This window comes from Aythya marila (genome assembly GCF_965140915.1).
Source record: "Aythya marila genome assembly, chromosome: 1".
Lineage (NCBI taxonomy): Eukaryota > Metazoa > Chordata > Aves > Anseriformes > Anatidae > Aythya > Aythya marila.
The window spans coordinates 143095120-143119697 of NC_139042.1; the positions used below are offsets into that span (position 1 = coordinate 143095120).

Consider the following 24578-nt stretch of genomic DNA (forward strand, 5'->3'; position numbering starts at 1 on the left):
AAGGGCACACTCCAGCACCTCCATGTCTTTCCTGTAGTGAGGGGCCCAAAACTGAACACAGTACTCACAGTGCGGCCTCATCAGAGCTGAGGAGTGCCAGAGCACTTCATGTTGCAGAGCCTTGGCCATGCAGCAGCCTGCCTGAGGGCCTATGCTAAACAGTCTGGGGTTTGTTTTATTCGAAGCAGGAGTTCCAGATAACTGGATAACCTGCACAGTATTTTATCCTAGAACAAAATGCCTGACAACTACTAGGTCTCTGGGGCTGGGCTCTCTGCAGGACTGCCCAACAACCACCAATCCTGGAAGAACAGAGCCCTTTCTGGAGGCCGTGTGTTTAGGCTCCCCATTTCTGAGAGACTTCCATGTCAAACCTCCCCACTCTGTCACTGAGCTGTAAGTCTGAAAATCCTGCTTCTGAGCTGCTGAGCCAGCTCCAGCTCCAAGTGCGTCCCTGGTGAGCCTGAGAACTTTGTGAAACCTTTTGGAGTTAGGGCTGCCTACGTTTCCACATTCCTTACCGCCAAATAAGCAGTATGAATTAGAGCGCACTTTCCAAGGGTTTATGAGGCAAGTGGAAGTCTAAATAACGTGTTGCCAACACAATGTTGAGGCTGGGAAGACCTTGCAGCAATGAGACAGACAAGTGCATCAGTTCCACTGAACAGCCACAGGCATCAGGGAATGTACTTCGTTTTTGAAAGAGTATCATTGAGTGTTCCTGAAATGCTTTATCAGAAGAAAATGCAAGAAATCTGAAATGTTTGATCTCATTTCCTTTTCAATTATACCTACATTTCAGACAAAAACTCCATCATTCTCTCCCACTTGCTGGTTTGCAGGAACTGGGAATACTGTTTTTGAGGGGTGTCTATGAATAGATGCCTATGGAGGCATCTATTTTTTCCTAAGAGATACTGTGTATAGAGTTAAGTCTAGTTTTTCACCAGAGGCACAGCCTGAATTCTTCTATACTGGATTTGGGTATGTTCCCAACATCTCAAATTGTTTGTTTTAACAAATACTCCTCCAGGTTCTTTAAAGTCATCCAAAATACATACTCAGACAGTCAAGAACGGTGTTGTTTTTGTGTGTGTGTGTGTGTGTTTTTAATAAAAAAGCAAAGCTAGGCTGTTAGCATGGATTACAGAGTTCTCTAGTTCCAAAGAAGTTATAAGACCTAATGCAATTCTACAGTCAAGACAGTTCTGATTTATATTACTCCATGCTAATAAAAGCATCTCCACAACAACCCAAGAGACACTACTGAGAAGAGGAAATCAATTTTATTTTATAGAAAATTAGCCAACAACTCAGTGTGTCTGGTTCTTATAGAATGAAAGAGCTATTTACACGACATAAATTATTAGTTAAGACACGTAACACATGTTATTTGTATATAATGCACATAAGTATGGATACTTTCACCTAACACAAAGAGAATGTTATGTGATATGGTGTAAACTGGAGACCACTTCCTGAGCTGTGAATTACTGACTGAGTGACTTTGGTCCATTTTGTGGCTTATGTACAAAATACGTGTTACATGACCATATCTACAATCCTACTGGATTCATTTATTGTATAGAAGAGAAAACCAATGCATTTGGAGGTTTCCCACAAACTCGTATCAAGATCTGAAACAGATGAAATTGGCTGCCTTCCCAGTGTAACATTGTGTGAAATAATTCAGCAGTATATTAAAAAAAAAAAAAAAGTTGAACAGAAATAATGAATTCCTATATTCATAGTGGGGAAAAAAAATCTAAAATCATACACAAAAAACTTCCCTGGCCCACTAAAGGTACAAAAATTCCAAATACCATTTTCAAAACAGAATAGATATGTAAAGTGCCAAATGAACTAAGACAGTTTCTGCTGTATTAAGAGACCATAAAAAGTACATATTGATAGGTCTGCTTCCAGCTCTGACTGAGGCTTGCTTGTAAATCTGCAGCCTCTTAATATAGTTACAAGCAAGTACGAAAATGTATAAATATATGATTAAAAAATAAATTGAAAAAACAACTTGCTTAGGGTGAAGGAAACACTGTATTTTTCTCTGACAAACGAGGTACATAAGTGAAGGTGTGTCTACACAGGCCATTGAGTTTACCTGATTACAAGCTACTTTAAGTCACTGTTACTATTACTGTTGGCCCTGTCATTAGCTTTTCTCATCTGATTCAGCATGGAGTCCAACAGGTGATTTCAACCTACTTTCAAGAGTGTTTTAAGCTTGTATGTTTCATTCTCCATTAATCTGTATGAGAAACACACACACAAATTTTAGCCAAAATGCAGCACCTTCTTAAACTATGCTAAACTATGGTTAACAAAGCTCATCTGAGCAGTTTTCATCCCTTTCAGTGTAAATTTAATTCCAAATTCAAAGTGGTTCGGGACTGAGAATAGTTGATCTTAACACTCTGGATTTGCTCTCAAAGTTCTTAAGGGTGAGTATAAACTAAGAGGTGGTTTAACAGCTTTCTGCTTTTCTGCTCTTAGCCATTTCCCATCTGGAATGTGGTAAGTGATGGGGTGAGCACTTCGGGTACCTACAGAATAAAAGAAAGAGTGATTGTTCTTCAAATAAATGTACTATAGCTTCTATTGCTTCCACAGAAAATCATTGTATAAAGCCAATTTCTGCATCTAGAGCAAAGACGAACAATTTTTCACAGAAATAACCACTATTTGCAGATGGAGAGGAGAAGAAGGCAAAACACATTGAAAAGAATTTTGTAAGCTAGCATTTCTCATGCCAAAAAATTCTTTACTAAGAGGAAAGGTGATCTTACACAGCTTAATGTATGTCAGAGGCAAGGAAGAAAACAATAGCACAGATCTAATTCTAAAGTCCTAAAATATAAGTAAAAATTCCAAACATTATGACTAAGATTCCAAATCAATATTCCTAAAAGGTTAGCTAAATCAAACAGCAAATAATTCACAGCACTTTCTACTTTTACCTATGAATAGAGACAGTAAATTCAGTTTAACATTTCACATACAAATGTTGCCAAGAACTTTTGGCCACAAAGTAGAAGTTCCCAAGAATATGAAATCCCTTTTTAATTCACCCTCATACCTCCAAGTGTGCATCACATCTCCTGAAAACAGTAAATGCATACACAAATATGAAAAAAATATCATTATTATTTATTGAAAAAGACAAGCACATATAACGATTCTTTTCCTATTGTGATGGCAGCAATTTAAATGATGAAAAATTTGCACTGACTTCCACCATGCCTTTATTAGTTTCAACAAAATTATATATTTGAAAGCAATCCTTTAGCTTCAATGCTCTACACAACATACTGTGATGGTTTTTCAAAAGGGTTGTGCTGGAAGTAAAAGGCTTAGCGAACTCTCTGATATACTTAGTACCAGAAAAAACTTTAGTCTGTCACAAGAAGTTGTTTTTTTATCTTATTTTTAACAAAGTCTTTTAAATCCCCTCCAGGAACTTTATGATCTTTATTAATGTGAATGTAAAATTTTGACACTTGAAAAGCAAGTATTTGGTTGGAATAATTTTATAAAGAAGACAGAAGGTCTAAATGAGAGGAAGATGTCTCAAGAGAACCCATTACTCTAAAAAAGAAAACAACTATGGGAACTTGCATTTTTCTGAAGAGATCAGAAAGACACGAATTCCCATAGCTGATACCAAACATTATCAATTTGCTCTCTTTGGAAATTCCACCAACACAAAAAGTATACAAGGAAAGAAAAGAAATGTCCAAACTATGGTTGTCTTTGCAAGCATACTTCGGCATCCTTATGCATTCCTCTTCTGAATCAGGCTTTAGTGACATGGCCAAAACCTAGTATTTTAAGAAACAGTGTTTCATTCTCTCTCTTCATGCACAGAAGAGATTTACTCAAATAATCAGCAGATACTCAGTATTTGTGAGGATTTGGGGGGCTGGGAGGGTTAATATTCAGTGTGTGGCTCTATGCCTTATTTACTCTGAAGTATACAAGCCACACTTTAAAAGAATGTATTTTCCCAGTTTTCTATCATGCGAATCCTGATATTCACTTAATGCTTTCCTACTATTAGATATATATATATACATATATATATATATATATATTTTTTTTTTTTTTTCTAAATGGCAATCTTCTTCCTTATATACCTCTGGCTCATTCTCATAATATTTTTCACTCAATACTGAAGATTGCAAGAGGCTGGTAGACAACATTTTAGTTATGAAATACTATAACAACCACCTCATAATCAAAAATTAGGAAGGCCACACAGTGTTGCAATGGCCATTTCTTAGCTTTTGGATGTCTAATTTTTTAAAATTAATGTTATATTCACAAGGCTTTTGGAAGGGGAGATAGAGTTCATAAGTTTAATTTTTTAGGTACGATAAAATCACACATGGGGAAAAACACCTCCCTAATATTATTTAAGATGATGTTGATAATATCATCATCCATCAACAAGGCTTGTACTTTAAAAAACACCCCATAGCTTCTGCCAGTTCTCTAAAGGGAATGCATCACTTGTACTTTAGCTTCTTTATTGGTTATATCATAGGTGGGAATAAAACACAAAGTTTGTTCAAACATTTTGTATTTTCTGACTTTAGAGTAATGGAAATATTAAGAAATCTTGCATTTTATTAAAGATTTCACAAAGAATATGCTCTCCTGGGCACAGATTCTCCTGCCTATTTGCACTAAGTACAATCCTTTCGTGCTATAATTCATTTCTCCAAACTTTTGTCAGTGTTATTTGGCCAGGTTCAAATTCCTCTTCTCCTACCCAGGCAGATTCCACTGATCTGCCAGGTGTCCCCATCTTTCTCCTTTGTCCCCATCTTTCTCCTTTCCACTTTCTTCAGGTTTGGGGACACAACCCCTTCCTCACACCATGTGCTCCCTGAGTCCCAGGTTCAATGCAATTTTCCTGGTAATGTTATCTACTCATTCCCTCAGCAAAATCCAATCTGTTTTTCTCTTCCCAGGGGCTAAATTCCAGTACTGGCTTCCAATCCTAGCAGATTATTTGTCCTGACCTGTTCTGCACAATGAGATGCTGCTTCTTGCTTCTGCTGTATTTGTATCAAGCAGTTGCTTGGAACCAGCAAGTTATTCGTTGAAGAGTCTACTTAGCACTTACTGCTGCTTGCTCAAATGACCAGACATAGAAGGCATTATGGCAATGAAGAGAGAAAACAATAAGTTCTTCACTCCACGCCAGGGCATAATCAATGCAGATATAACCTCTGGGAAGTTCAATTGCTAAATCTGTATCTCTACTGAGCACGTGCAATTAGGCAATGCAATTAACTGTTAGCCAGTTTAGGTAGATTTAAACAGGGGCCTAATAAATGCCTGGTATAAGGACCATATCCTTCCATAAGAAAAAACTACTGGTCTAAAAAAAAAAATAAAGATTAAAAACCAATCTATTATATATTTTGTTCTTGAAAACACTCAACTGTTATGGCTGAGAGATTCTTTCAAGAAGACACAATATCAGACAAAGTCTCACATTGAATCAAACAAAATCAATTTCAAATGACAGCTTTTACAAAATCATAATTAATTATAGAATCTATTTAATAGGATGCATTAAACACATTTAGTAATAGATTGTACCTATAGCCTAAGCTATAACAGAAGAGGATGGCAAATTCCTTGAAAGTGAATAAATATATTAATTTAACAGAAAATTCCAGAGTGCCTGTTTTTCATACCTGAATGCATACTACCTTTGGGAAAAAAAAACTCTCTGTCATGAAATGCTAAATAATGTAAAAGCCATATACACTAATCGTATATCATTTAAGGACGTTACTCTAACCTGTATGCATCAAATACCTTAGAATACTTATTAATGACTTTTTTTTATGTGTAATAAAAATTTCAAAATGCAGCATAGTAGTTTTTATGCTCTAGTTGACACTTTGTTGTTATTTCTGATACTTCTAGCAACTACTTTACCCTGTTGCACATGTAACTTTTTTTCTAAACCTAGTCACATAAAGGCATACTAGTGTCCCCTTTACTAAAACAATTTTTAATACAGAATGCCAGAAAAACTGGGGAAAAACAAACAAAAAAAAAAGCACTGAAAAAGCACTGGGAATTTTCTAACCTTCCAATAATTATTGTCAGGATAGACAGCTACATTTTCCCTGAACACTGTCAAAAGTAACAGCCTTCAGAAAGTTTCGTAACATGATGTTTTATGCATGCATTCACAAAAGAAACCTCTGATGAAAAACACCTTGGATTACATAATCTGCAGCACCAAGATATTATTATACAAACACTCCTTGAAAGGAGTGCTCTTTGACATCAACCAGAAAGTTGGTAATACAATCCAAAAATAAACTGACATAATACCAGTGAGCTTATTAATGATTTATATTTTTATGGAATCTTTTACTTGCTCTATCTTAATTATTATTCCTAATGTGATTCTGTACATGGTGTTTCAGAATACTTTCACACAATAAGCTTGATTTGCATGGAAATTCCTCTGCTTTTTTGGTCTGAAAATGCACAGGCAATGGAGATGAAAGAAAAGCTACAGGACATCACTGGCAGCAAAGGGAAACAAAAACATTGGCACAACATTAAGTTGTCCAAGCAAAATGAATTTACTAACACAGCCAAAAATTAAAAGCATCTTAGAAGACTTTCCTGAGCCTGACTAGTCAGATGTACCATTGCATTTGTTTGTATCCCACTACATTACCCATACCCACAGCACTAAGTAATTCACCGATATACGCTGTGGTAGCCCAAATATGAAAGCACAGGTGAATACACGTCCAACACACAAAAACTTAAATGGAATTGACAATGGCCTTACAGCCATTACAATGGCCTTATAGCCATTACTAAACAGCTTTTGTAACAAGGAGAATATGGAAAGGTACCCTTGTGCAAGTTCTAAATATGATAATGTTTTCTTGCTGTAAGAGCTTTGTTCAGTCCTCAAATCTTTAATGTAGTCCAGTGTTTGATGACAAATGACAAACAGCATCAGAGCCTATATAAAACTAACCAAACCAGATCTTGGGAAAAATACAATCTGGGTCAATACCTCATTTAGTCTGTTTTTCCTGTCTTTTGAAAGATATTACCCTCTTTAACTTGAAGGAAGAACACCACAGCAGGAAAAAATCCTACAAGTGAGCCTGTTGAATCTTGAGGTATTTTCCTGGCAGGGAATCACTGTTAACATTTCTCTTATGAAAAGTACCCAGAACAGCACCAAGGGGAAGTTTGTTAACATATGGTTTGGGACTCTTTCCTTTCTCTACTCTTGATCCCTTTCAAATGAGCAAAATATCTAGAGGGAGAGGAACTATTCACTGGCAACAAAGACCTGCTCATCTTTGCTGGAACAAATTCTAATATTAGTAGGTCTCTCCCAGATTAGAAAAACAAAATGAAACAAAGCATATTGGCTGGGAAAGATGAGAAAGAAAAGGCTAGGAAAAGACGACATCCTGAAGACAACACAACTAGAAGAAAACTTTGTCACTAAAAAATATTACCAACACACTTCAAAAAAAAAACATCTTAGAAAGAAACACTTGGAGAGAACCTCCCTATGTTTGGTTTCCCTCTAATAATTCCATCTCAGCATAAAAGGAGACTGTTTAATGTATGACATCAAACCATGTAAACTCAACAGGGATTTATGGCTAGCTTTCAGCACGCAGAATGTCCTATAGTATCTCCTGGTGGTAGGTTGAGTGCAGAGGCAATGGCAGTAGAATAGTAAGAACATTTAGCACAGAGCTTTGCATGAACATAATGTTATTACTAAAGAAAAAACATCACCACCCACAGCAACCCTTCCAAACAATATAAAAAATACTGAAGTTCTATTTGCTACAAAATAGTCATTAGTAAGAAAAAGAAGAGTAACGGTAAGAACTAGACAGCTAGAATCAGGAATTGCAGACTGCCTACATGGAAAGAAAAATAATATCAGCAACTTTTCAGCATCCCTGTGCTGCACTTGGTTAGTAATATTTCACTTTAGTATAACGTTAAATATCTTTTACAGACAAGGTGGAAGCTTGCACTTCTCATGATTTCTGAAAGGCTCACTTTTTAGAGATTAGTGAGAATTTTTTCCCAATGACTGCCCAAATCTTATTTACCTCATGGTTTAACAGTGCTCCAGTTCAATCTCTTTTGAACTTCTGAGGCTAATAAAGTTAACTGAAAGTACTCAAATTGTTCAGTAGAAATAAGAGGCAATGGAACCAACAATGATATTAGACATATCTCTATTCATACTGTAAGGGAAAGAACTTAGAAGGAAAAGCCTCTTGCCATTTACTGTTAAGAGCTACACATGTGTCCTTCATTCATGTGTCTTATGCAAAAAAAAAAAAAAAAGGCACTATGTTATTGCAATAAAACTTAACATAATAAAATTCTTCTGATCATTTTTAATTCAGTTTTAAACTGAATCTCTTGTGTAGCCATTAGTAGTAAGGTGACAGTCATCTGCAATGGTTAGCAACGCAGATGTGTAAAACTGGGTTTTTATAAAAGTTTTAAATTGGAGCTGGATTATCTATCATATAATTGTTTCAAGGATGACAAGAAACTAATCCACCTTGAAAACGTCGAACTGCCTGAATAGCTAATGCACTTAAAGAGAGAAACCTTTTAAAAATATTTTCTACTTTTCTGCAAATGACAAAAACCATTGGCAAATTAAAAACAGCTGGGAAAAGATTATTAAAGAAATACCTAAACTTACTCATAACTATAAAACATATTCAAGTGGTTGTTAACTATATTTTCTGCTGTAACAAAGAGAAACAGTAACTTGATTCTAGAAAGCAAGGAGGATCAGTGGTAGAAGTGGGCTCTTTCATCCAACATGAGGAAAGCAGGAGATAGTTAATTACATGAAAGCACAATGGGGTCCTGTAGCTGTAATTCCTTTCTAAGAAGCCAGACTAGAGTGACATTATCACCAAAAAATCTTTCCTTTGAATTTTCCCTTGAATCAGAAGGATGCAGCTGTTGAATCAGAAGGATGACAGAATATTTTTAAAACTGAAAAAGATATTGATACTTTTGTCTCAGCAGGACTTCAGAGAGCATTTTAGGCACTCTGGAAATAATTGCCTGAATGTCCCAGTGATCAGTAATGCCTGAAGCAGAGGAGATATCCCGAGTATTACAGGAGTATATACAGACAATATAACGAATGTATATCATTTTTCTCAGAACCAAATAAAGAATACAGTTATTTGTACCACAGCTGTCTTGCATAGTTAAGAGTGATCTTTACATTTGAACTATTTTCCTATTTTCATCCTTAGGATAAAGGAGAATAATTCATTCTCCTAATTATTTCCTGAAACAAAGAGAATAGATTATAAAAAGATAGGGTCTTATGAACTGGCTCAGTGTCCTCATGCAACATTATTGGATACCAGTTATTAAGCACAATCTTCTCTAAAATAGAATGAGCAGAGGTAGGCCTGAAAGTACTATAATGTAGAGCTGTCACTACAGTGCAAAGTAAGTGCACATTCATCTTCTAGATAGCAGTGCTTCACCAGATTTTGCTCACCCTTCACAGGTGCTTGCTTATACTATAGAGATACTTAGTGCATATAGTGAGAAAGTGATCTCTGGAGAAGCAATTAAAAGCAGTACATTTAAAAATGCTCAATATAAAACCACATTCCCTAAATAATTGAATTTCCACAACTGTTTTTTCATTATCTAACTTTGTTATGTACTCTCCCAGTTCATACTATATTTGTTATTTAAGTAATTGTAACAACATTCTCCACTGCATTTGTGTATCTACAAACTATTACTGTTATCCAGATGCTATAAGAACATCTGGCTAATCTTAGGTACAATAATATATTCCTCAACTCGTTATCAGTAACACACTGACAAGGCATGAAACTGCAACTCAAATGAAAGGGTCCTTCAGGACTTCTGAAGCACTCACCCATTCTGCGGTACATTGAAAACAACCTGTAAGAATGATCAAATGTGCACAACTATTTATTCTCGCTAATGTACATTTCTGAACAATAGAACTGTTTCTTGATGATAATAGAACTAAAAAGAAGGGAAAACTTCTTTTTCCACTTGCCCAGGGAAGTGGTGGAGTCACCATCCCTGGAAGTCTTCAAAAGACGTTTAGATGTAGAGCTTAGGGATATGGTTTAGTGGGGACTGTTAGTGTTAGGTCAGAGGTTGGACTCGATGATCTTGAGGTCTCTTCCAACCTAGAAATTCTGTGATTCTGTGTGATTCTGTGAAAACATGAGTCTAGATATGTATATATGGAGTTTCACTCACAGAATTCTTATGTGCATTACTGTTGCGTCACCTTGCACTCACACAAAAGTACTGCTAAACAGCTCTTAATTGTTGCCTCAAAATTTAATCTCATATTCATCTGAAAAATTAGGACAGAGTTCCAGACTAGAGAGAGCACACGCATAATCTAAAACTTAAATTTCTTTCAAATGTTGTATTAATATACAAATATAAATGTTTGTCTTGTTCTAATTTTATGAATAAAACCATTATCACTAGTTCGCTTACTGTGTTTTGTGTTTTTTTTATTACCTACTCTTCTAAGTTAAAATCAAATTAATATTTCTCTTAAAATATAGTATATGGGCTACTCACATCTAAACTAAAGAATGCTTGCAAGGTTCTGTTCAAATAAATTAGCTTGCCTGTAATGGTGTACTACTCTGCTAAGCTGCATATTCCTGCTTATCTACTGCAACTGGCAATGAGATTAAAACAAAAGATTAGATACTTCACTGGTGACATTCTTTTCATTTGTTTTTACACATTCCCATGTGCCAACCATGCACCTGTATTTATCACATTAACACCTACATGTGCTGATAATTTATAAGTGAAACGTTAAAATGTTAGCTGTTACACCAGTTTAATGGTACAATTACTACAGGGAACTGTAGTGAAGCAAGCTATGTGTCTAACTTCTAGTACCTGTTAAAATATACACAGTCAATAGCACTGTTGTTGCATGAAAATGAAGTCCAAAATTAGCACCGGAGTCTGAAAGTTACCTTCTGATAGGCTTAACTTGCAATATGGTTTGCATGGACACAGCTCCAGAGTACTTGCTGAAAAGCAACTCACAAACCCAAAATCTTCTGTGTAGGCATGGACAATTTGTCTAACACTTGATGTTTATTTTGCATATATAAATATGAAGTAAGATTACCTTCTTCAGTTGAGTTTCCATCTTCAAACATTCTTCCTTTTTCTGTTCCAATGCAATTTCCAGTGTCTTGAGCCTTGAATCTTTCTTCAGTCCCGATGAAGCTAAGGATGAAGCATGTTCCTTCAGATCCAGTAACGATGTCTAAAATAAAAGATGCAAAATAGCTATCAAATAAATACTTTCTTTGTGTAACAGCTAGTTTTTCTGTCTTCATTTTCTTCCTATCCCTTCACATGATTCTCAGGATCCAACTTAGAACTATGTATTTTGTTGGGATGTTCACTGGATGTTCACAGAGCTGATTTAAGACAGCTTGATTTAATTCAGGTTCTCAGGATCAAAATGAAACATTGTCTAAATTTGTTCCAAAATCATTTTTAAAGATGGAAGATTTTGCAAAGATTTTGCAAACTAGAACTAGCTCTTCAGTGATAGTCATATGTAAGATAAAAAGCTTTTAAATAAAACCATATTCAAAAGTCATATGTGTTTAGCAGATTTGGTCATGTATCTAAAACTTTCAAAGCTTTTTTTCCATAGAGCTGCTATGGATGAAACTGATTTAAGCCACCTGTGTCCAGAAGAAATCTCAACTTCTTGCTTTCTGAACTATTTTTTGATTATTTTTTTTTCCTGTAAATGTTGACTTCCCTGTAGCATTTGTAGATGCATTTTTTTGTATCATTTTAATTTGATAGTTTTGAGATAATATTGTAAGTAGACTTGAATGTTATTATTCCAAGAAAGGAACAGAATACTTTGATGTATCTCTGATATAGTCAGGCTATCTTTTCTAGCCAGTTGGTTCATTAACAATGACTAACCTAGTTACCAAAACCAGGCTCTTGTGAGTCAAAAGAACTACTTATATTGTTGGCAAAAAGGCATAAACACTATCTACTATCTGTATGCTTTCTGTGCCCACAGCTTTGATCTACCTCTGTCCTTCCCCTTCTATATTTAGCTAGGAACAAGCTCGTTCTCAGTCTTCTATAAGCACTGCTCCAGTAAATGCTATCATTGACCACTGGACATTCACTGGTATAATTACCTGCTGCTAATAATGGGACTGTGTACTATCCATAAAAAGATCATTCTGAAATGGTTATGATTTGAAAAATTCTCTAACGATGTATTTTTACTTTTGAAGATTCCTATAAAGGAACCTTTCCTATAAAGGAACGGTTCATTTTCTTCACCTAAGATACAACATATACACATGGAACAAACAACTCAAATACAACAGATTCATTTCGCTGGTCAACCTCTTTCTCTGTGAGATCTCCTTGCAAAATGCCAACTTTCTCTTTCAGATCCTTAATGTCTTTTTTGTAGTTGTCAATCTCTTCCTGTTTTTCCCGTTCATCTCGGTCACGTTGCTCCTTTAGGCGCTCAATGGTCCTTTCCTGACAAAAGAAAGTACTCTGTGAGGAAAATCCCTCTTAGTCATTCAAATTCTGAGGCTTCTTATCACAACACTTTACATAATGTAGAGAATGATGAGTGTAGGATACTGCAATTTATTTTTATTTTGTATAACACATCCTCAAGAAGGAGAAAATTTGTCTTGAAAAATCTATGGATTCATTGCTAAAAAAAATCAGGCTTTTTGTACCTAAAAGTTCACATTACTGCTACAGTGTAACACAATTTATCTGCTTATGATAAATAAAATTACCCTAGACTAGAACATGTTATGTATTGCTTCTTTATTTATTTAAGTCTTATTTTTGAAGCATACAGTTAAGCCTGTGGCCCTTCAGATAGAAAGGGTGTAGTGCCTACGTGACATAAGGATCAATGTGTGCTAAGAAAGGCAGTAAAACAACTTTTCCGTATACCAGATACCAACAGAGCCTTGGTTATCCTGGAAGCTGAAGAGGTGCAAGTGAATTCCCCAAGCTCAGTCAAAGCTTTACCATAGCTTTAACATTTATAGAATCTGACAGGTGCTGTAACCCTGGTTCTCCAGGGATCAAGAAAAAATATACAGTAATTCTACGAACCACCCCACCAAAACAGAATAGACAAGGTTGTTCCCTCAGTCAGCTATCTCCTGAGAACTGGGCAAGCATACAAAAATACAATGAGAATAAAAAAGCTGCAAATGAAGTGAGACTGAAATACAGCTACATCAGGATAACTATGCATTTTGATTCAATACTTGGAACTAATTTCATATAGCTAAACTTTATTTTTAAAGTTATTAAAATATCTGAGGAATGAACATAAAATGAAATTAGATATTGGCCAGACTTTATAAAGAAAGAAGGAAAAAAGCAGATGAATGCACAGCTGCAATGTAGCGCATCCCACAAGAGCATGCAAACAGAGGACAGCATGAGCAGTACCCAAGCATATAAGATGATATAAAGAACACATTTTTCTTTCACAAAAAAAGAAAAAAATATGGTAAGTAGCTAATGACTAGAGAAATAGCTTGTGGCTCAGCTCTGTCCTCAAGCCTTACTCGTAGTACTACAATCGCACTGTGGGATGCTATACAGGACGGCAGCCCAGGCTGCCACTCAGAATATCCTACAGTGCCCTCTAGTGAGAGATGCACCTCAGCAGAAACATCACTCCTGATGCCTCAGCTGTCACCGACAGAAGAGTTGGTATTGCACAAAAGGCTTCTTTTATGCAGAGCCCAACAAACACATAGTAAAGCTGCCTATAGAGAGGTTATTAGTAGAAGGACCTTTATTCACTCAGGGGCTTAGGCGTCAAACTCACTTTTTCTGCAAGTGCTTCTTCCAGCGTGGTCAAGGCAGTATCAGTATTTGTGGTGTCTGCCTGCAAAGATTTCACTCGATCCTTTAAGCTGCTCATTTGCTTTTCCTTGTCTCTTAACTGTTCTTGAAGATTTTCAATCTTAAAGAAGAAAATTACATTTTAAGAAAATAGTGATCAAAACCATTCAAATCATCCAAAAATATTACATTTTTAAAAATGCTCTTAAAACAAAGGAAGTAGGTGAGGGCATCATTTTTATAATCCTACATGGAAACATCAAGCAATGTAATCAAAACCATCAAATATTAACAAAGAATCAGCAATTTTTTTGGAAGCTGGGATAGAACTCAAGGCAAGAAAGTCTAAATATTTATCAAGGAAAATAAACTGAAATGAAGAAATGGTATTATACCTAATTTCTGAAGACGTTGGGCACAGTATGATTGAAGGAAACAATTAGGTTTGATATTAAGGAAAAGCTGTTGATATAATAACAATATAAAAGAATAAAAGCTGATAAAAACATTATTGCAGATATAAACAAACAAACAAACAAAAAGGTTCTTAATTATTACGAATCTGTTAACTATTCTCCTAAGTATTTCCTTTGACACTGCATTCTTCACAATACTGGTATGCTGCTTTTTCATCTTAAAGTGTTTTGCTATATGGTATACTAACACCAGGCATCATTCTCTGGGTAGAAAATATATCATCCTTGTTTTCTCCAGGAATAGAATTCAATTGATTTATGAGATCTGAATATATCTTTTGACAGACCGAGAAGACCCAAAGGTAAGCTCATATTATACACACACATGCATCACAAAGAACAGACACATTAGCACATTATCATTGCCTGTCGAAAACAAATTTATCAGCAAAGGATTAAAGTGGGTATAGATTTTCTTTCTTTTGTTATTGCTGACAGGTTCTTCTTGCATCAGCAAACATAAATCATACACTGGAGAATGACATGTGGCAAGTAAGGTGCCTGTCTTCAAAACAATTGTAGCAGGATATTATTTGAAATCAATTTATAGAAGACAACCCCAAGGACTATCTAGTCCATTATTTAGTAAACTTTTTGAAAGCATTACTAGCCTTTTTGCTTCACCTGTCTAACAGCAGTTAGAAGCTCTTCAGTTACGGGAAACACATCAGATATCCCCACTTTTAACTGCTCTACCCTGGAAGAACTGAGACATCGTGATCTAAGAGCAAACAGGTATTTAAAGCCATCAGCTACTACTTTGTTCTCTATTAAAATCACCTCTGGACCACTGTTTTGTGAAACAGTCTAGATCAGTAATGATATATTTAAAAGATTCTGCAAGAGGCTGAACATTTAGTCACAAAAATGGGAATTTATTATATGTGGAAGCTAGAAGGAAGAAAGGAAGAACCACCTAATTCAGGGAAACCCTTGCTAATGGTCTTCTGTTATTCAGAGCCACTGAAGAAATCTCCTGGTATAAGATTCTCCATACTGGGTTGGGTTTTTTAATTTTTCTTATGTAAGCACATGTAAACCTATGATCCAGCTTTATACACAATTTATATATTACTGATAGCAGTAGAATGCCATACATGTTTTGTTTTGTTTTTCCTTCCAGTTTTTAAGGAATGTACTAAAATTGTTTTCAGTTTATCTTCCTCATCATTTTATCTTAGAGGAAAAGTATTAGGCCTCCAAACTATGCTTAAAATTTTAAATTGAGCACAACAGAAATGACTTCATAAATTTTGAAGATCACCAAAGAAGCATAACTTAGTAATATCTCATGTGACTTGGAAATTACTGAAAATTCCAACTTTTTAATGCACTCCTATCTATTATTTAATGCCCTAATAGCATATGCATGTAGCACACGGAGCCTGAGAGAACTCCAGCAGTTGTGAATGGAAGCCCTCACGGTGCCCACACATGCAGTTACCAACTAGGTAACATCCCTGAGAGGAGCCTACGTGGCTGCTTTCGACCTTCGGAGCTTTCAGTGTCGTCAGCTGTCTAGACAGACTGGCTGTTTAGACAGCCAGCCATGAAAATATACTACAAAGAAGCTTGAGCTATTCTTAGACTCATGTTTACTTCTGGAGGCGAAACACTCCAGCAAAGGCTCCAAGTGGCTGGAGAGGGGAGAGTGCAGAGTGACTTTCTGCTGTGAGCAAACTGCACACAAGAGAAAGCTAAATAATTCACACCAGCTACGTTAAATGCTTGCCTGGGGAGCACAACCATTTGCACGAGCACAACATGCATTTACACGTGTGACAAACACTAGTTACTGTGATGAGAGTAAAATGACAGCTATGTAATAGTACTGTGTATGACTGAAGCATCTTCCCATTACAAACGCACCCTGTCATATATACATGTATATATATATTTTTAAAAAGGTTATATGCAAAGAAGATGAACTTATCTATTCTTTCTGTCTACATACATGCTTTGCCGTCTGAAGTAATGGATGTTTTCTTGCTCTATCCTTCAGGGAACAGCAGGTACAATAAACTGTTCCAAGTCACACTAATACCTAGGCACTATCAAGAAAAACAAACAAACAAACAAAAAAATAAAACAAGAACACACACACACACACAGACACACACACAAAAAAAAAAAAAAAAAAAAAAAAGCTACCTACAAATGTGCCTTTTGCAGCATGGGATAACTGATGGTTCCCAACAAGGATGTGCCTTTCAACTACAGAAACCTGGCTCAACTCATGAGTCCAAATTTAAACACTTACACAACACCAGATGCAAAATTTCCTTTACAAAATCACAATGAACAATAACTGAATTTCTTTATTCCATTTTTCTCCCAAACCTGCACCACTTAAACAAATAATAGCTAAACTACAGGTTATCCAAAACTATATAATCAGAAGAAAAAAGCAATTAATATTCTACACTTAGCCTTTGTAGTCAGTTAATATAAGTGACGTTGCTATTATGACTTTGCAAGTTGTCTGAGATCCTTCATTGAAAAGAATATATGATGTACCTCATATTTGTTTTACCATCCTCTTTTCCTATACAACAGAAAAAATGAAAAAGTAACACCAAGCAAATTCACAAATAGCTGATAGAAATAAAGCAGATGACCAAAATAGGGTCTTTTTCCCCAAAGAAAGATGAAATAAAATGCAATGGAATCTCTCTGTATTCCTCTGGAATACAGAAAGGGACAAGAACTGAAGGAGCACTGTTTAGTCTTGAAACAACCACAAAGTGACAAATTTTCCCTGAAATGTTCTAGAAAACTAGGAAATATACATATTTATGTACAAAAATTTTTAAATGGGAAATATATATATAATATCATTAGATCATTAATAATATTTACTCTTCATATACATACTTATTTTGAAGGGTAAAGACAGGGATCTTCTAGAAGCTTAGAAACACTAAGCTTGCCGTAAAGGTATACATACATACACTGGAATGATCTGCTCTGCATAGCAATTTCTTTATCAATAAAAGATATACTGAAATCTTTTTCTCCAATTTTACCTGGTGTCAGGCACTATTTTGTTTCAACCTGGATGATTTACTCCTAGTTTTGTGAAACCAATTATTTCACTTCCCGGCCCTGAAGCACAGGAGTAGAGGCAAGAGAAGTTGCCTCTAGCATGCTGATCCAAAGGCAAGGAAGCTTCTACTTTTTGCAAATAGTTGTCCTACTGAAAACCCCATACAAACGCAAAGAACAAACAACAGCTCAGGGAATTAAATTAGACATATCTAGTTTAAGACTCATACAGACCATTACATTCCCTAATTTCTCTAGTTACAGGTTATTAGTAGATCCTTTGTACTATGCTTCAGCCAAGAAAAACTTTTGTAGAACCCCCATAAACCCTGAGGTGTGGATAAATACAACACTCGAGAAGCTGAATTCTACTGTGCCAGTGACTTCTGCATCAGAATAAATACAGTGGGTTTGTGAATTGGTAATTCAATTTCTTTTTCTCTTGCTTCCTGTTACTGGAAAATATTTTTATCCTCCTTCAAAATGTTTGTTTTTATTCAAAGATCAATAGCTTCCTACAGCTTCTTTCATTGACTGAAACATGATTTAACTGTATTTATGTTTCACTTCCAACTTTTTATTTTCTCTTTGCTATTTTGTTTGTCTTCTAAAAGGAACAAAGTGATAAAAAAAAAAAAAAAAAAGTTTTAAGAGCCCTTTAAGTTAGATCATTCTTTGGCATATTCAAGGTCCTTTTCAATCTTGAGACATTTCACATTTCATTGCGTATTCTGTTTGTAACTCCAATATCAAATAACTAGCTATATCACTTACCTACAGACAAATCTTTCACCATTCTTTTTTTGTATAAACAGGGGAAAATGCTTATGTTCTGCACTTCCCCAACACAGCTCAGCAACGTGATTGCTTTCATCAGTAATATTTCATCTTCATCTTAGTGTACACTGAATATATAAAAGACAATCACTGTAACATAGGATAATATTCCTTGATTGTATTACAAGAGCAGATGTACATGACAATCTCAGGGGGCTGCTAAGCCTCCCACTTTTTTGATCCCAGGTTTCATGCAGTGCAAGCAGTACTGTAAAAAGGACCTAAATAACCAGGTGGGACGAGAAGTTTTCTCTTCTATTCCTATGGCAGAGCTGCACAAACAAATAAAAACTTAATATAAGTTGCGAGTTTTCTGAACAATTCTTCCATAGTTTTATAACAGCACTATTGGCCAGGTCAGCTTCAGGGTCATTGACTAGAATATGATGGAATCTCACCAAGTACAGGCAGAGGTGAGTCTGTCCGTGTCAGGAATAACAACATGGAGGAGAAAAAAATAGTGTGGGAGACAGAGTTGGCAGCTTAGCAAGCATGTGATGATAAAACAGCTCCAATTCTTTCTGGCTGAAGAGAGGTCGCTCCCTTCAATGGCAACGTAAGAATACTCATCCATTGCAAAAAGTTGATAGTCTGTAGTCATATTTTATTTTGCTATAATCTCATGATATCTGAGAAGCTGAGAAAGCTGGGGTTGCATCAGAATCAAGATGAGAACAGAACTGTTAAAATAGACAAGAACACATCATTGTGTCTGACATATGCAAAAAAAAAAATGTTGCTTCAGAAGGGGTAAGGCATTTACACCAAAAAATTGAGAGGGAACTGAACTCATAAAATTTTGTTCCTAAAATGTGTTGGTCACCTCAAGTCCCTAGAGATTGTTAAAGGAAAATACACTATGAGTTTTATAAATATTACTATGCTCTTAAAGTAACTTTTGGAGACCAAAATGACAGCACATAAGCAAAGATTAATGGTCAGTTTTATAAGATTAAGCTCTAGTTTTATAGATGTCATACTAAAAACCTCATCATTATGATTGTCTTTCTATTGTGGATGGAGACAAAATTTGATCTTTTGTACGTGTATTGGCTCTGTTTCAACCTCCAATATAAGGTGTTGCTATTCAAATCCAGAGTGAAATAATGTATGTCATTTGCGAATATCAATTGTATCATAGAGTTGTATCATTTAGACTGAAAGTAATATTCTTGCTATTAATTTTTATGGTTTAATTTTGAAGACTAGCAACAGTGTGCTACGCTGAGGTTTCAGGCATACCATGTCTTGTTCCAAGGGTGAGATTTTTAACCTGTTTTGAAGTTTAGTATAGATCAAAGAAATTTTTCTTTTTTTTCACTAATGTTTTGGCAAACACAAGTGAGAGTTTCTTCCAAAGTTCATCCGCATTCAATATGCTCTTTTTACTTTATGATTTAAGCAATGGATATAAATGCAGTTAAACTATTGTAAAGTAACACTCTTGTTCCTGAACAAGAATAAAAATGAAGAAGCTAAAACTGATTCTGGAATACTTTGTATATCAGTTAATTTCATAAAATCTGTGAAGCATTAAGTCAATTAAAGACACTCTAAAAATGCAAGAAACCAGTGGTGGTCTCTCTCTTTTCCGTTTTCTCTACAGATCAAATTCTGGAGTACCAGTTAACACTTCAATGTAGAGATGGTGAATGTTCAGTTAAGTGCTAAATCTGTTTGTTCAATTTACATTCCTCTTGCTACTCGTTGCAGATATGATTACTTTTTATTTTGCCTCATGGGTAAGATGTTTTTTTTTTTTTTAATTTTTACCACTCTCCTACTTCAGTGCTTACCTGGAACATCGCTCTCTTTGCAACATATCAGAATATCAATTCAAAATGCCCTGATGTTGCTGAAACTAGTATACTGAGATTCTGGGATGTACAATGGGATTCCTTAACACCTTGATCTGTATTGGTGTAAGAAAGAGAAACAGGCTAAAAGGGATGGGGAGAGCATGGAGGAGGACACAACTGAAAAAGAATTTGTGATTGGGAAACTCCAACACAGGGGTACATCACATTGACTTCTACCTTCAGGGCACTTCTACTTCAGGGGTACATTCTTATTGACTTCTACCCAGGTCCAGTTATAATTCAGAATAACTTCCATGGGTGGAGTAAAACCAAACCAAACCAAAACAAAAACAATTGTTTGCTTTTTCAGAAGATTAAATCTTTTTGTCATTTTTATTCTCATGATCTCCAATCTGATGAAAATCCTTAGAAATCAGCATGATGATCTTACAGTATTTAGTTTTACACACAAAAAAATTTGTAGCTATGCAGCTTAGAAAGCACAAAGAACTTATTATTGTGGTTTCTGTTTAAACAAACAAACAACATCAAATAAATCTATGGGCCACAAACAGGCATGTTGCTTCTGCTTCTAAAGGAAGAAACGGTTACAAAGTGAAAACAATGCTTAAAAAGAAATCAGGGAACTGCTAATCGAATCAACGTTTTATTCTTGACCTGACTTTGTATTCACATTTATGCAATAATACTGACTTGAGAAAAGAATGGTATGGAGAAAGAAGAGCTGCTACAACAAAGCCTGACTTAATAACTTGTATAGACAGTTAATTATTTTGTACCTGTGATGAAGGAGTTACAAACAATTGACACTGATCCAAAAGACTATTCTCTTTTCAGTGTTTTTTGTTTGTTTGTTTTGTTTTTGTTTTCCACACAAAGGTGCTGTGCTAGTATATTTATATCTACTAGAAAAATAGTTCATCTATGTTTACAGAAATAATCTCCGAGGACATTTCCATCCCTTTGTTTTCTCTTGTTCTCCTTTCCCTCGCATACTTAATCACCCTCTGGTAGCACCGGTTTGCTGACAGATCCCTGCAAAATAGAACTAACGAACTGTCGCCATAAGCTGAGTTACAATTGTAGCATCATCTGAATAGAAGAGAATTTTTCCTGCGCTATTGTATTCCCTATATCAAGCAGCATTTAAAACAGATGTTTCAGATCATACTCTCAGAATATAACTATTGTCTTTGTAGTCTTTCTGTCCTGCTAGTAAATAGATTGAATTTCCTTCGAACCTTCCAACACAATGTTATTACCAAACTTTTCAGTTTCTGAAAACTTACGCTGAGAAGCATTTTCCTTACAAGCTTCTAAGGAGAATCTTGCAGAGTTCAAGTCAGAAAAAAAAAAAAAACAAAAAAACAACAATAGAAGGAATGAAGACCTACAGACTGTAGGCTGACTCTTGAGTTGGCAAATAACCTGAAATTCACATTTTCAAGGGAGCTAATTTACACATTCTTAAACATTGTCTCTGTTCCAAAGTATTTGCTTAGAAAAAATTACACATTAGCAATGAGTCACGTCCTTAGACGGCCATAAAACAGTTAAATTTACTTAAGAAATTACTTCATTCTGAGGAGGTTTAATAATATCAATAGCCCAATCTAGTCAGAAACAGTCTTTGTACTGTAAAAATCCTTCCATGGTGTGTTGGCCAATACAAGAGAGGTTTTTGAAGAGAGGGGTGCAGGAGGAGACACTCTTTTTAACCCACAGATATTGGTTATATTGCAAAGCATACAGGTTTTAATATGAACGGACAATATTTAAAATGCAAATTAAATAATGAAAGTATAAAAGCTGATCATAAGAGATTTGTTTCAGCACTATCTGAGCCAAGTGGTTAACTACATAAAATCAAAAAAAAAAACACATCTCTATCACTGTTTTATCTTAAAGCCTCACTTGGTGACCTCTTGTTTTTGCCAGTATTTATCAGCTAAAAACATGTATGCATTACCCACTAATATCAAGATTTCAAATTGGGTTGTTTGTTAAGACAATTCATTGTTTCCAACTTCAGGACAGTACTTTCATTCACCCATGTAATTTATTACAGAACAACGCTATCTTAAATAGCAAAACAAATTCATTTAGACTCTGCTTCTCTTCTTCTCCTAAAATGAAACGCTAAGCTTATGTATTACTCATTTATTTCACATGTGCTAAAACGTCACTTATACTGAGAACCATAATCGAAATCAGCTGGTAATTTGTTTCACAATCTAATTATGGATGACATACATTTTGTTAAAATCCTGGCCTAATCATGAAGAATAGCATCATGCTAATTTCCCTTTCAGCTGTGTCCTGACATTTTGAAGCAATGTCTGTGACTGTGCTTTCTAAAGATTTCCTCCTAAGAGCCACCAAATACAAATACATTGGGAGAAACAAACAAAAAAACCTGAACAACAACAAAAACACCAACAACTGTTTTGGGGATGTTTCCTCATTCCTGTACCAAGTCCCAGGAAGGATTTTGCTGATATATATGCAGATTTGATTTAGGAAAGTTCCTTACAGAAAAAAAAAAAAATACTATAATTAGGAGAATTTTTCTATTGATGGTATCCAAACATTCAAAATAAAGAAAACCAAAACTACGTCACTGTGGAAGAGAAGAGTCTCTCCCTTTCCTACAAAAGTCTGATAAATCAAGGAAAACTTGGAATCAGTAAATGTTAGCATAGATTTTACATTCTGTTTTATAAGAAACAGAGTAAAACGAAGAAATTGTGACATTCCTTTTGGAGTAGTTCAAGCTTTACAAGGCTACATAATGCTTAAAAAATTTAAAGTGAAAAACTTAGTAAATTATGAATTAAACCTCTACACTTGAATAAACCCCAAGTGCAGTGTTTCATTGAGTATTATTATCAAATATTCTTCATTCTATAGCAATTTGATCTCTCATACTCAGAAATACTGATGCTATTTTCTTGATGTGCTTTAGACTTTGATTTTGGTTCTACATAGAGTACGGATACCATAACTAGTGAAACACATCCACCTAGTAGTATAGTGCTACAAATCACATACTCATCACAGAAAAAAAAAAAAAAAAAAAAAAAAAAAAAAAAGAATGTAGAGGCTTAACTTGCAACTACACTGCAATAGCTAAGAACGGAAAATGGAGAGCAGAGAAGACAAACTGAGGCAGTGGAAAGGATGGGAACATGGGGATTTAATGTTGACTAAAAGGAAATCCTCACTGCAAACTAAACTTCATTTTCATTTACATTATCATTAAGGATCACTCAAGCAAGACAGCTCTACACCTTGAACAAAGATTTTAAATGAGATTTAGACAGTCAATTACACTGTCCAAATCACTGATTTATTAAAATGATCAAAGAAATACTGTAAGATAAAACTGCCCTAAACCAGTGAGGAGAGCTCTGGAAAGGATAGATGTTTTTAATTCCATTATAAAACATGCCCAATCCACTGCCATTATCCTGCTTCATTCTCCTTGAAAGGAAATATAACGATGAATAACAAGGGAGGAGTAAGGTACTACTGCAAATACTAAACTGAAGAGTACGTATGTATATTTTGAGTATTTACCTCTTATTGCTTTTACTGAATTTCTTCAGAACACACAGTGACAGCTGACAAAAATATCAAACTCCCAAATAAAATTCTTTCATGGCCTGTGCTCCGAAGATGTATGAGCCTAAGAACTCAATCTATTAAATTAGTATCATCATTTGATAACATTGTTTTCCATTTTATACACAGACTGCTTTAGGCAAATCATCACTCTACTAAACTTAAAGGCTAGAAGAGTGGTTCTCTTTATGCAGAAGTTCTGTGTTTACAACCATGCTCTTCTCATCTTTGCTTGAAGGTAGGTAAGACCTTCGTCATGCAGAAGAGCATCCTAATTATCAAACTCATGTTCTAGGACAACGCGATCTTAGTTGCTCCTTGTGACACTGCTCCATAGTGACCACACACTGGAATGAAGTTTTCTTAACCTTTGCGTTAGAAAAGTCACAAGCCTGAAAGCTATTCATATACTTGTGCCTTATGTCAGTCCTAATGACTGTATAAATATTGAACAGACACCCAACCTAGAAGATTACCTAGCCTAGTGGATTCAAAACCCACTCTTGAAACCAGGAAATATTGATTTATACTGAAAAATTACTCCTGCCCTGTTGTAGTGAAGATCATTAAGTTGGCTAGTTGTATCAGTAATGTCTGTTCCAGACGTAGCTCAGACAATCCCCTGAGGAGCAGAAAACGCCTGGACAGCAATTCAGCGGTGACCAAAGTGTTGGAAATTGTGAAGTCTTGCAACCCAGAGAGCAATGAAAAGCCGTGTGAGGAACACTGATGTAAGCAACCTCAAAAAAGGCATACGCCCTTGCTTTTCCTGTCTCTT

The 24578-nt window shown here is 35.4% G+C and overlaps 1 protein-coding gene across 11 annotated transcripts in view; it reads right to left on the bottom strand.

The window, feature by feature from the left end:
* Positions 1–24578, bottom strand: part of ERC1 (ELKS/RAB6-interacting/CAST family member 1) — a 294324-nt gene that overhangs the window by 166516 nt on the left and 103230 nt on the right. For all 11 annotated transcript variants that reach the window (XM_082767805.1, XM_082767804.1, XM_082767802.1 and 8 more), the window contains 3 exons: positions 13982–14119; positions 12511–12651; positions 11246–11386 (listed from right to left, as the gene is read on the bottom strand). In XM_082767805.1, the coding sequence (XP_082623931.1) occupies positions 11246–11386; positions 12511–12651; positions 13982–14119 (420 nt within the window). The remainder of the gene's footprint in view (positions 1–11245; positions 11387–12510; positions 12652–13981; positions 14120–24578) is intronic.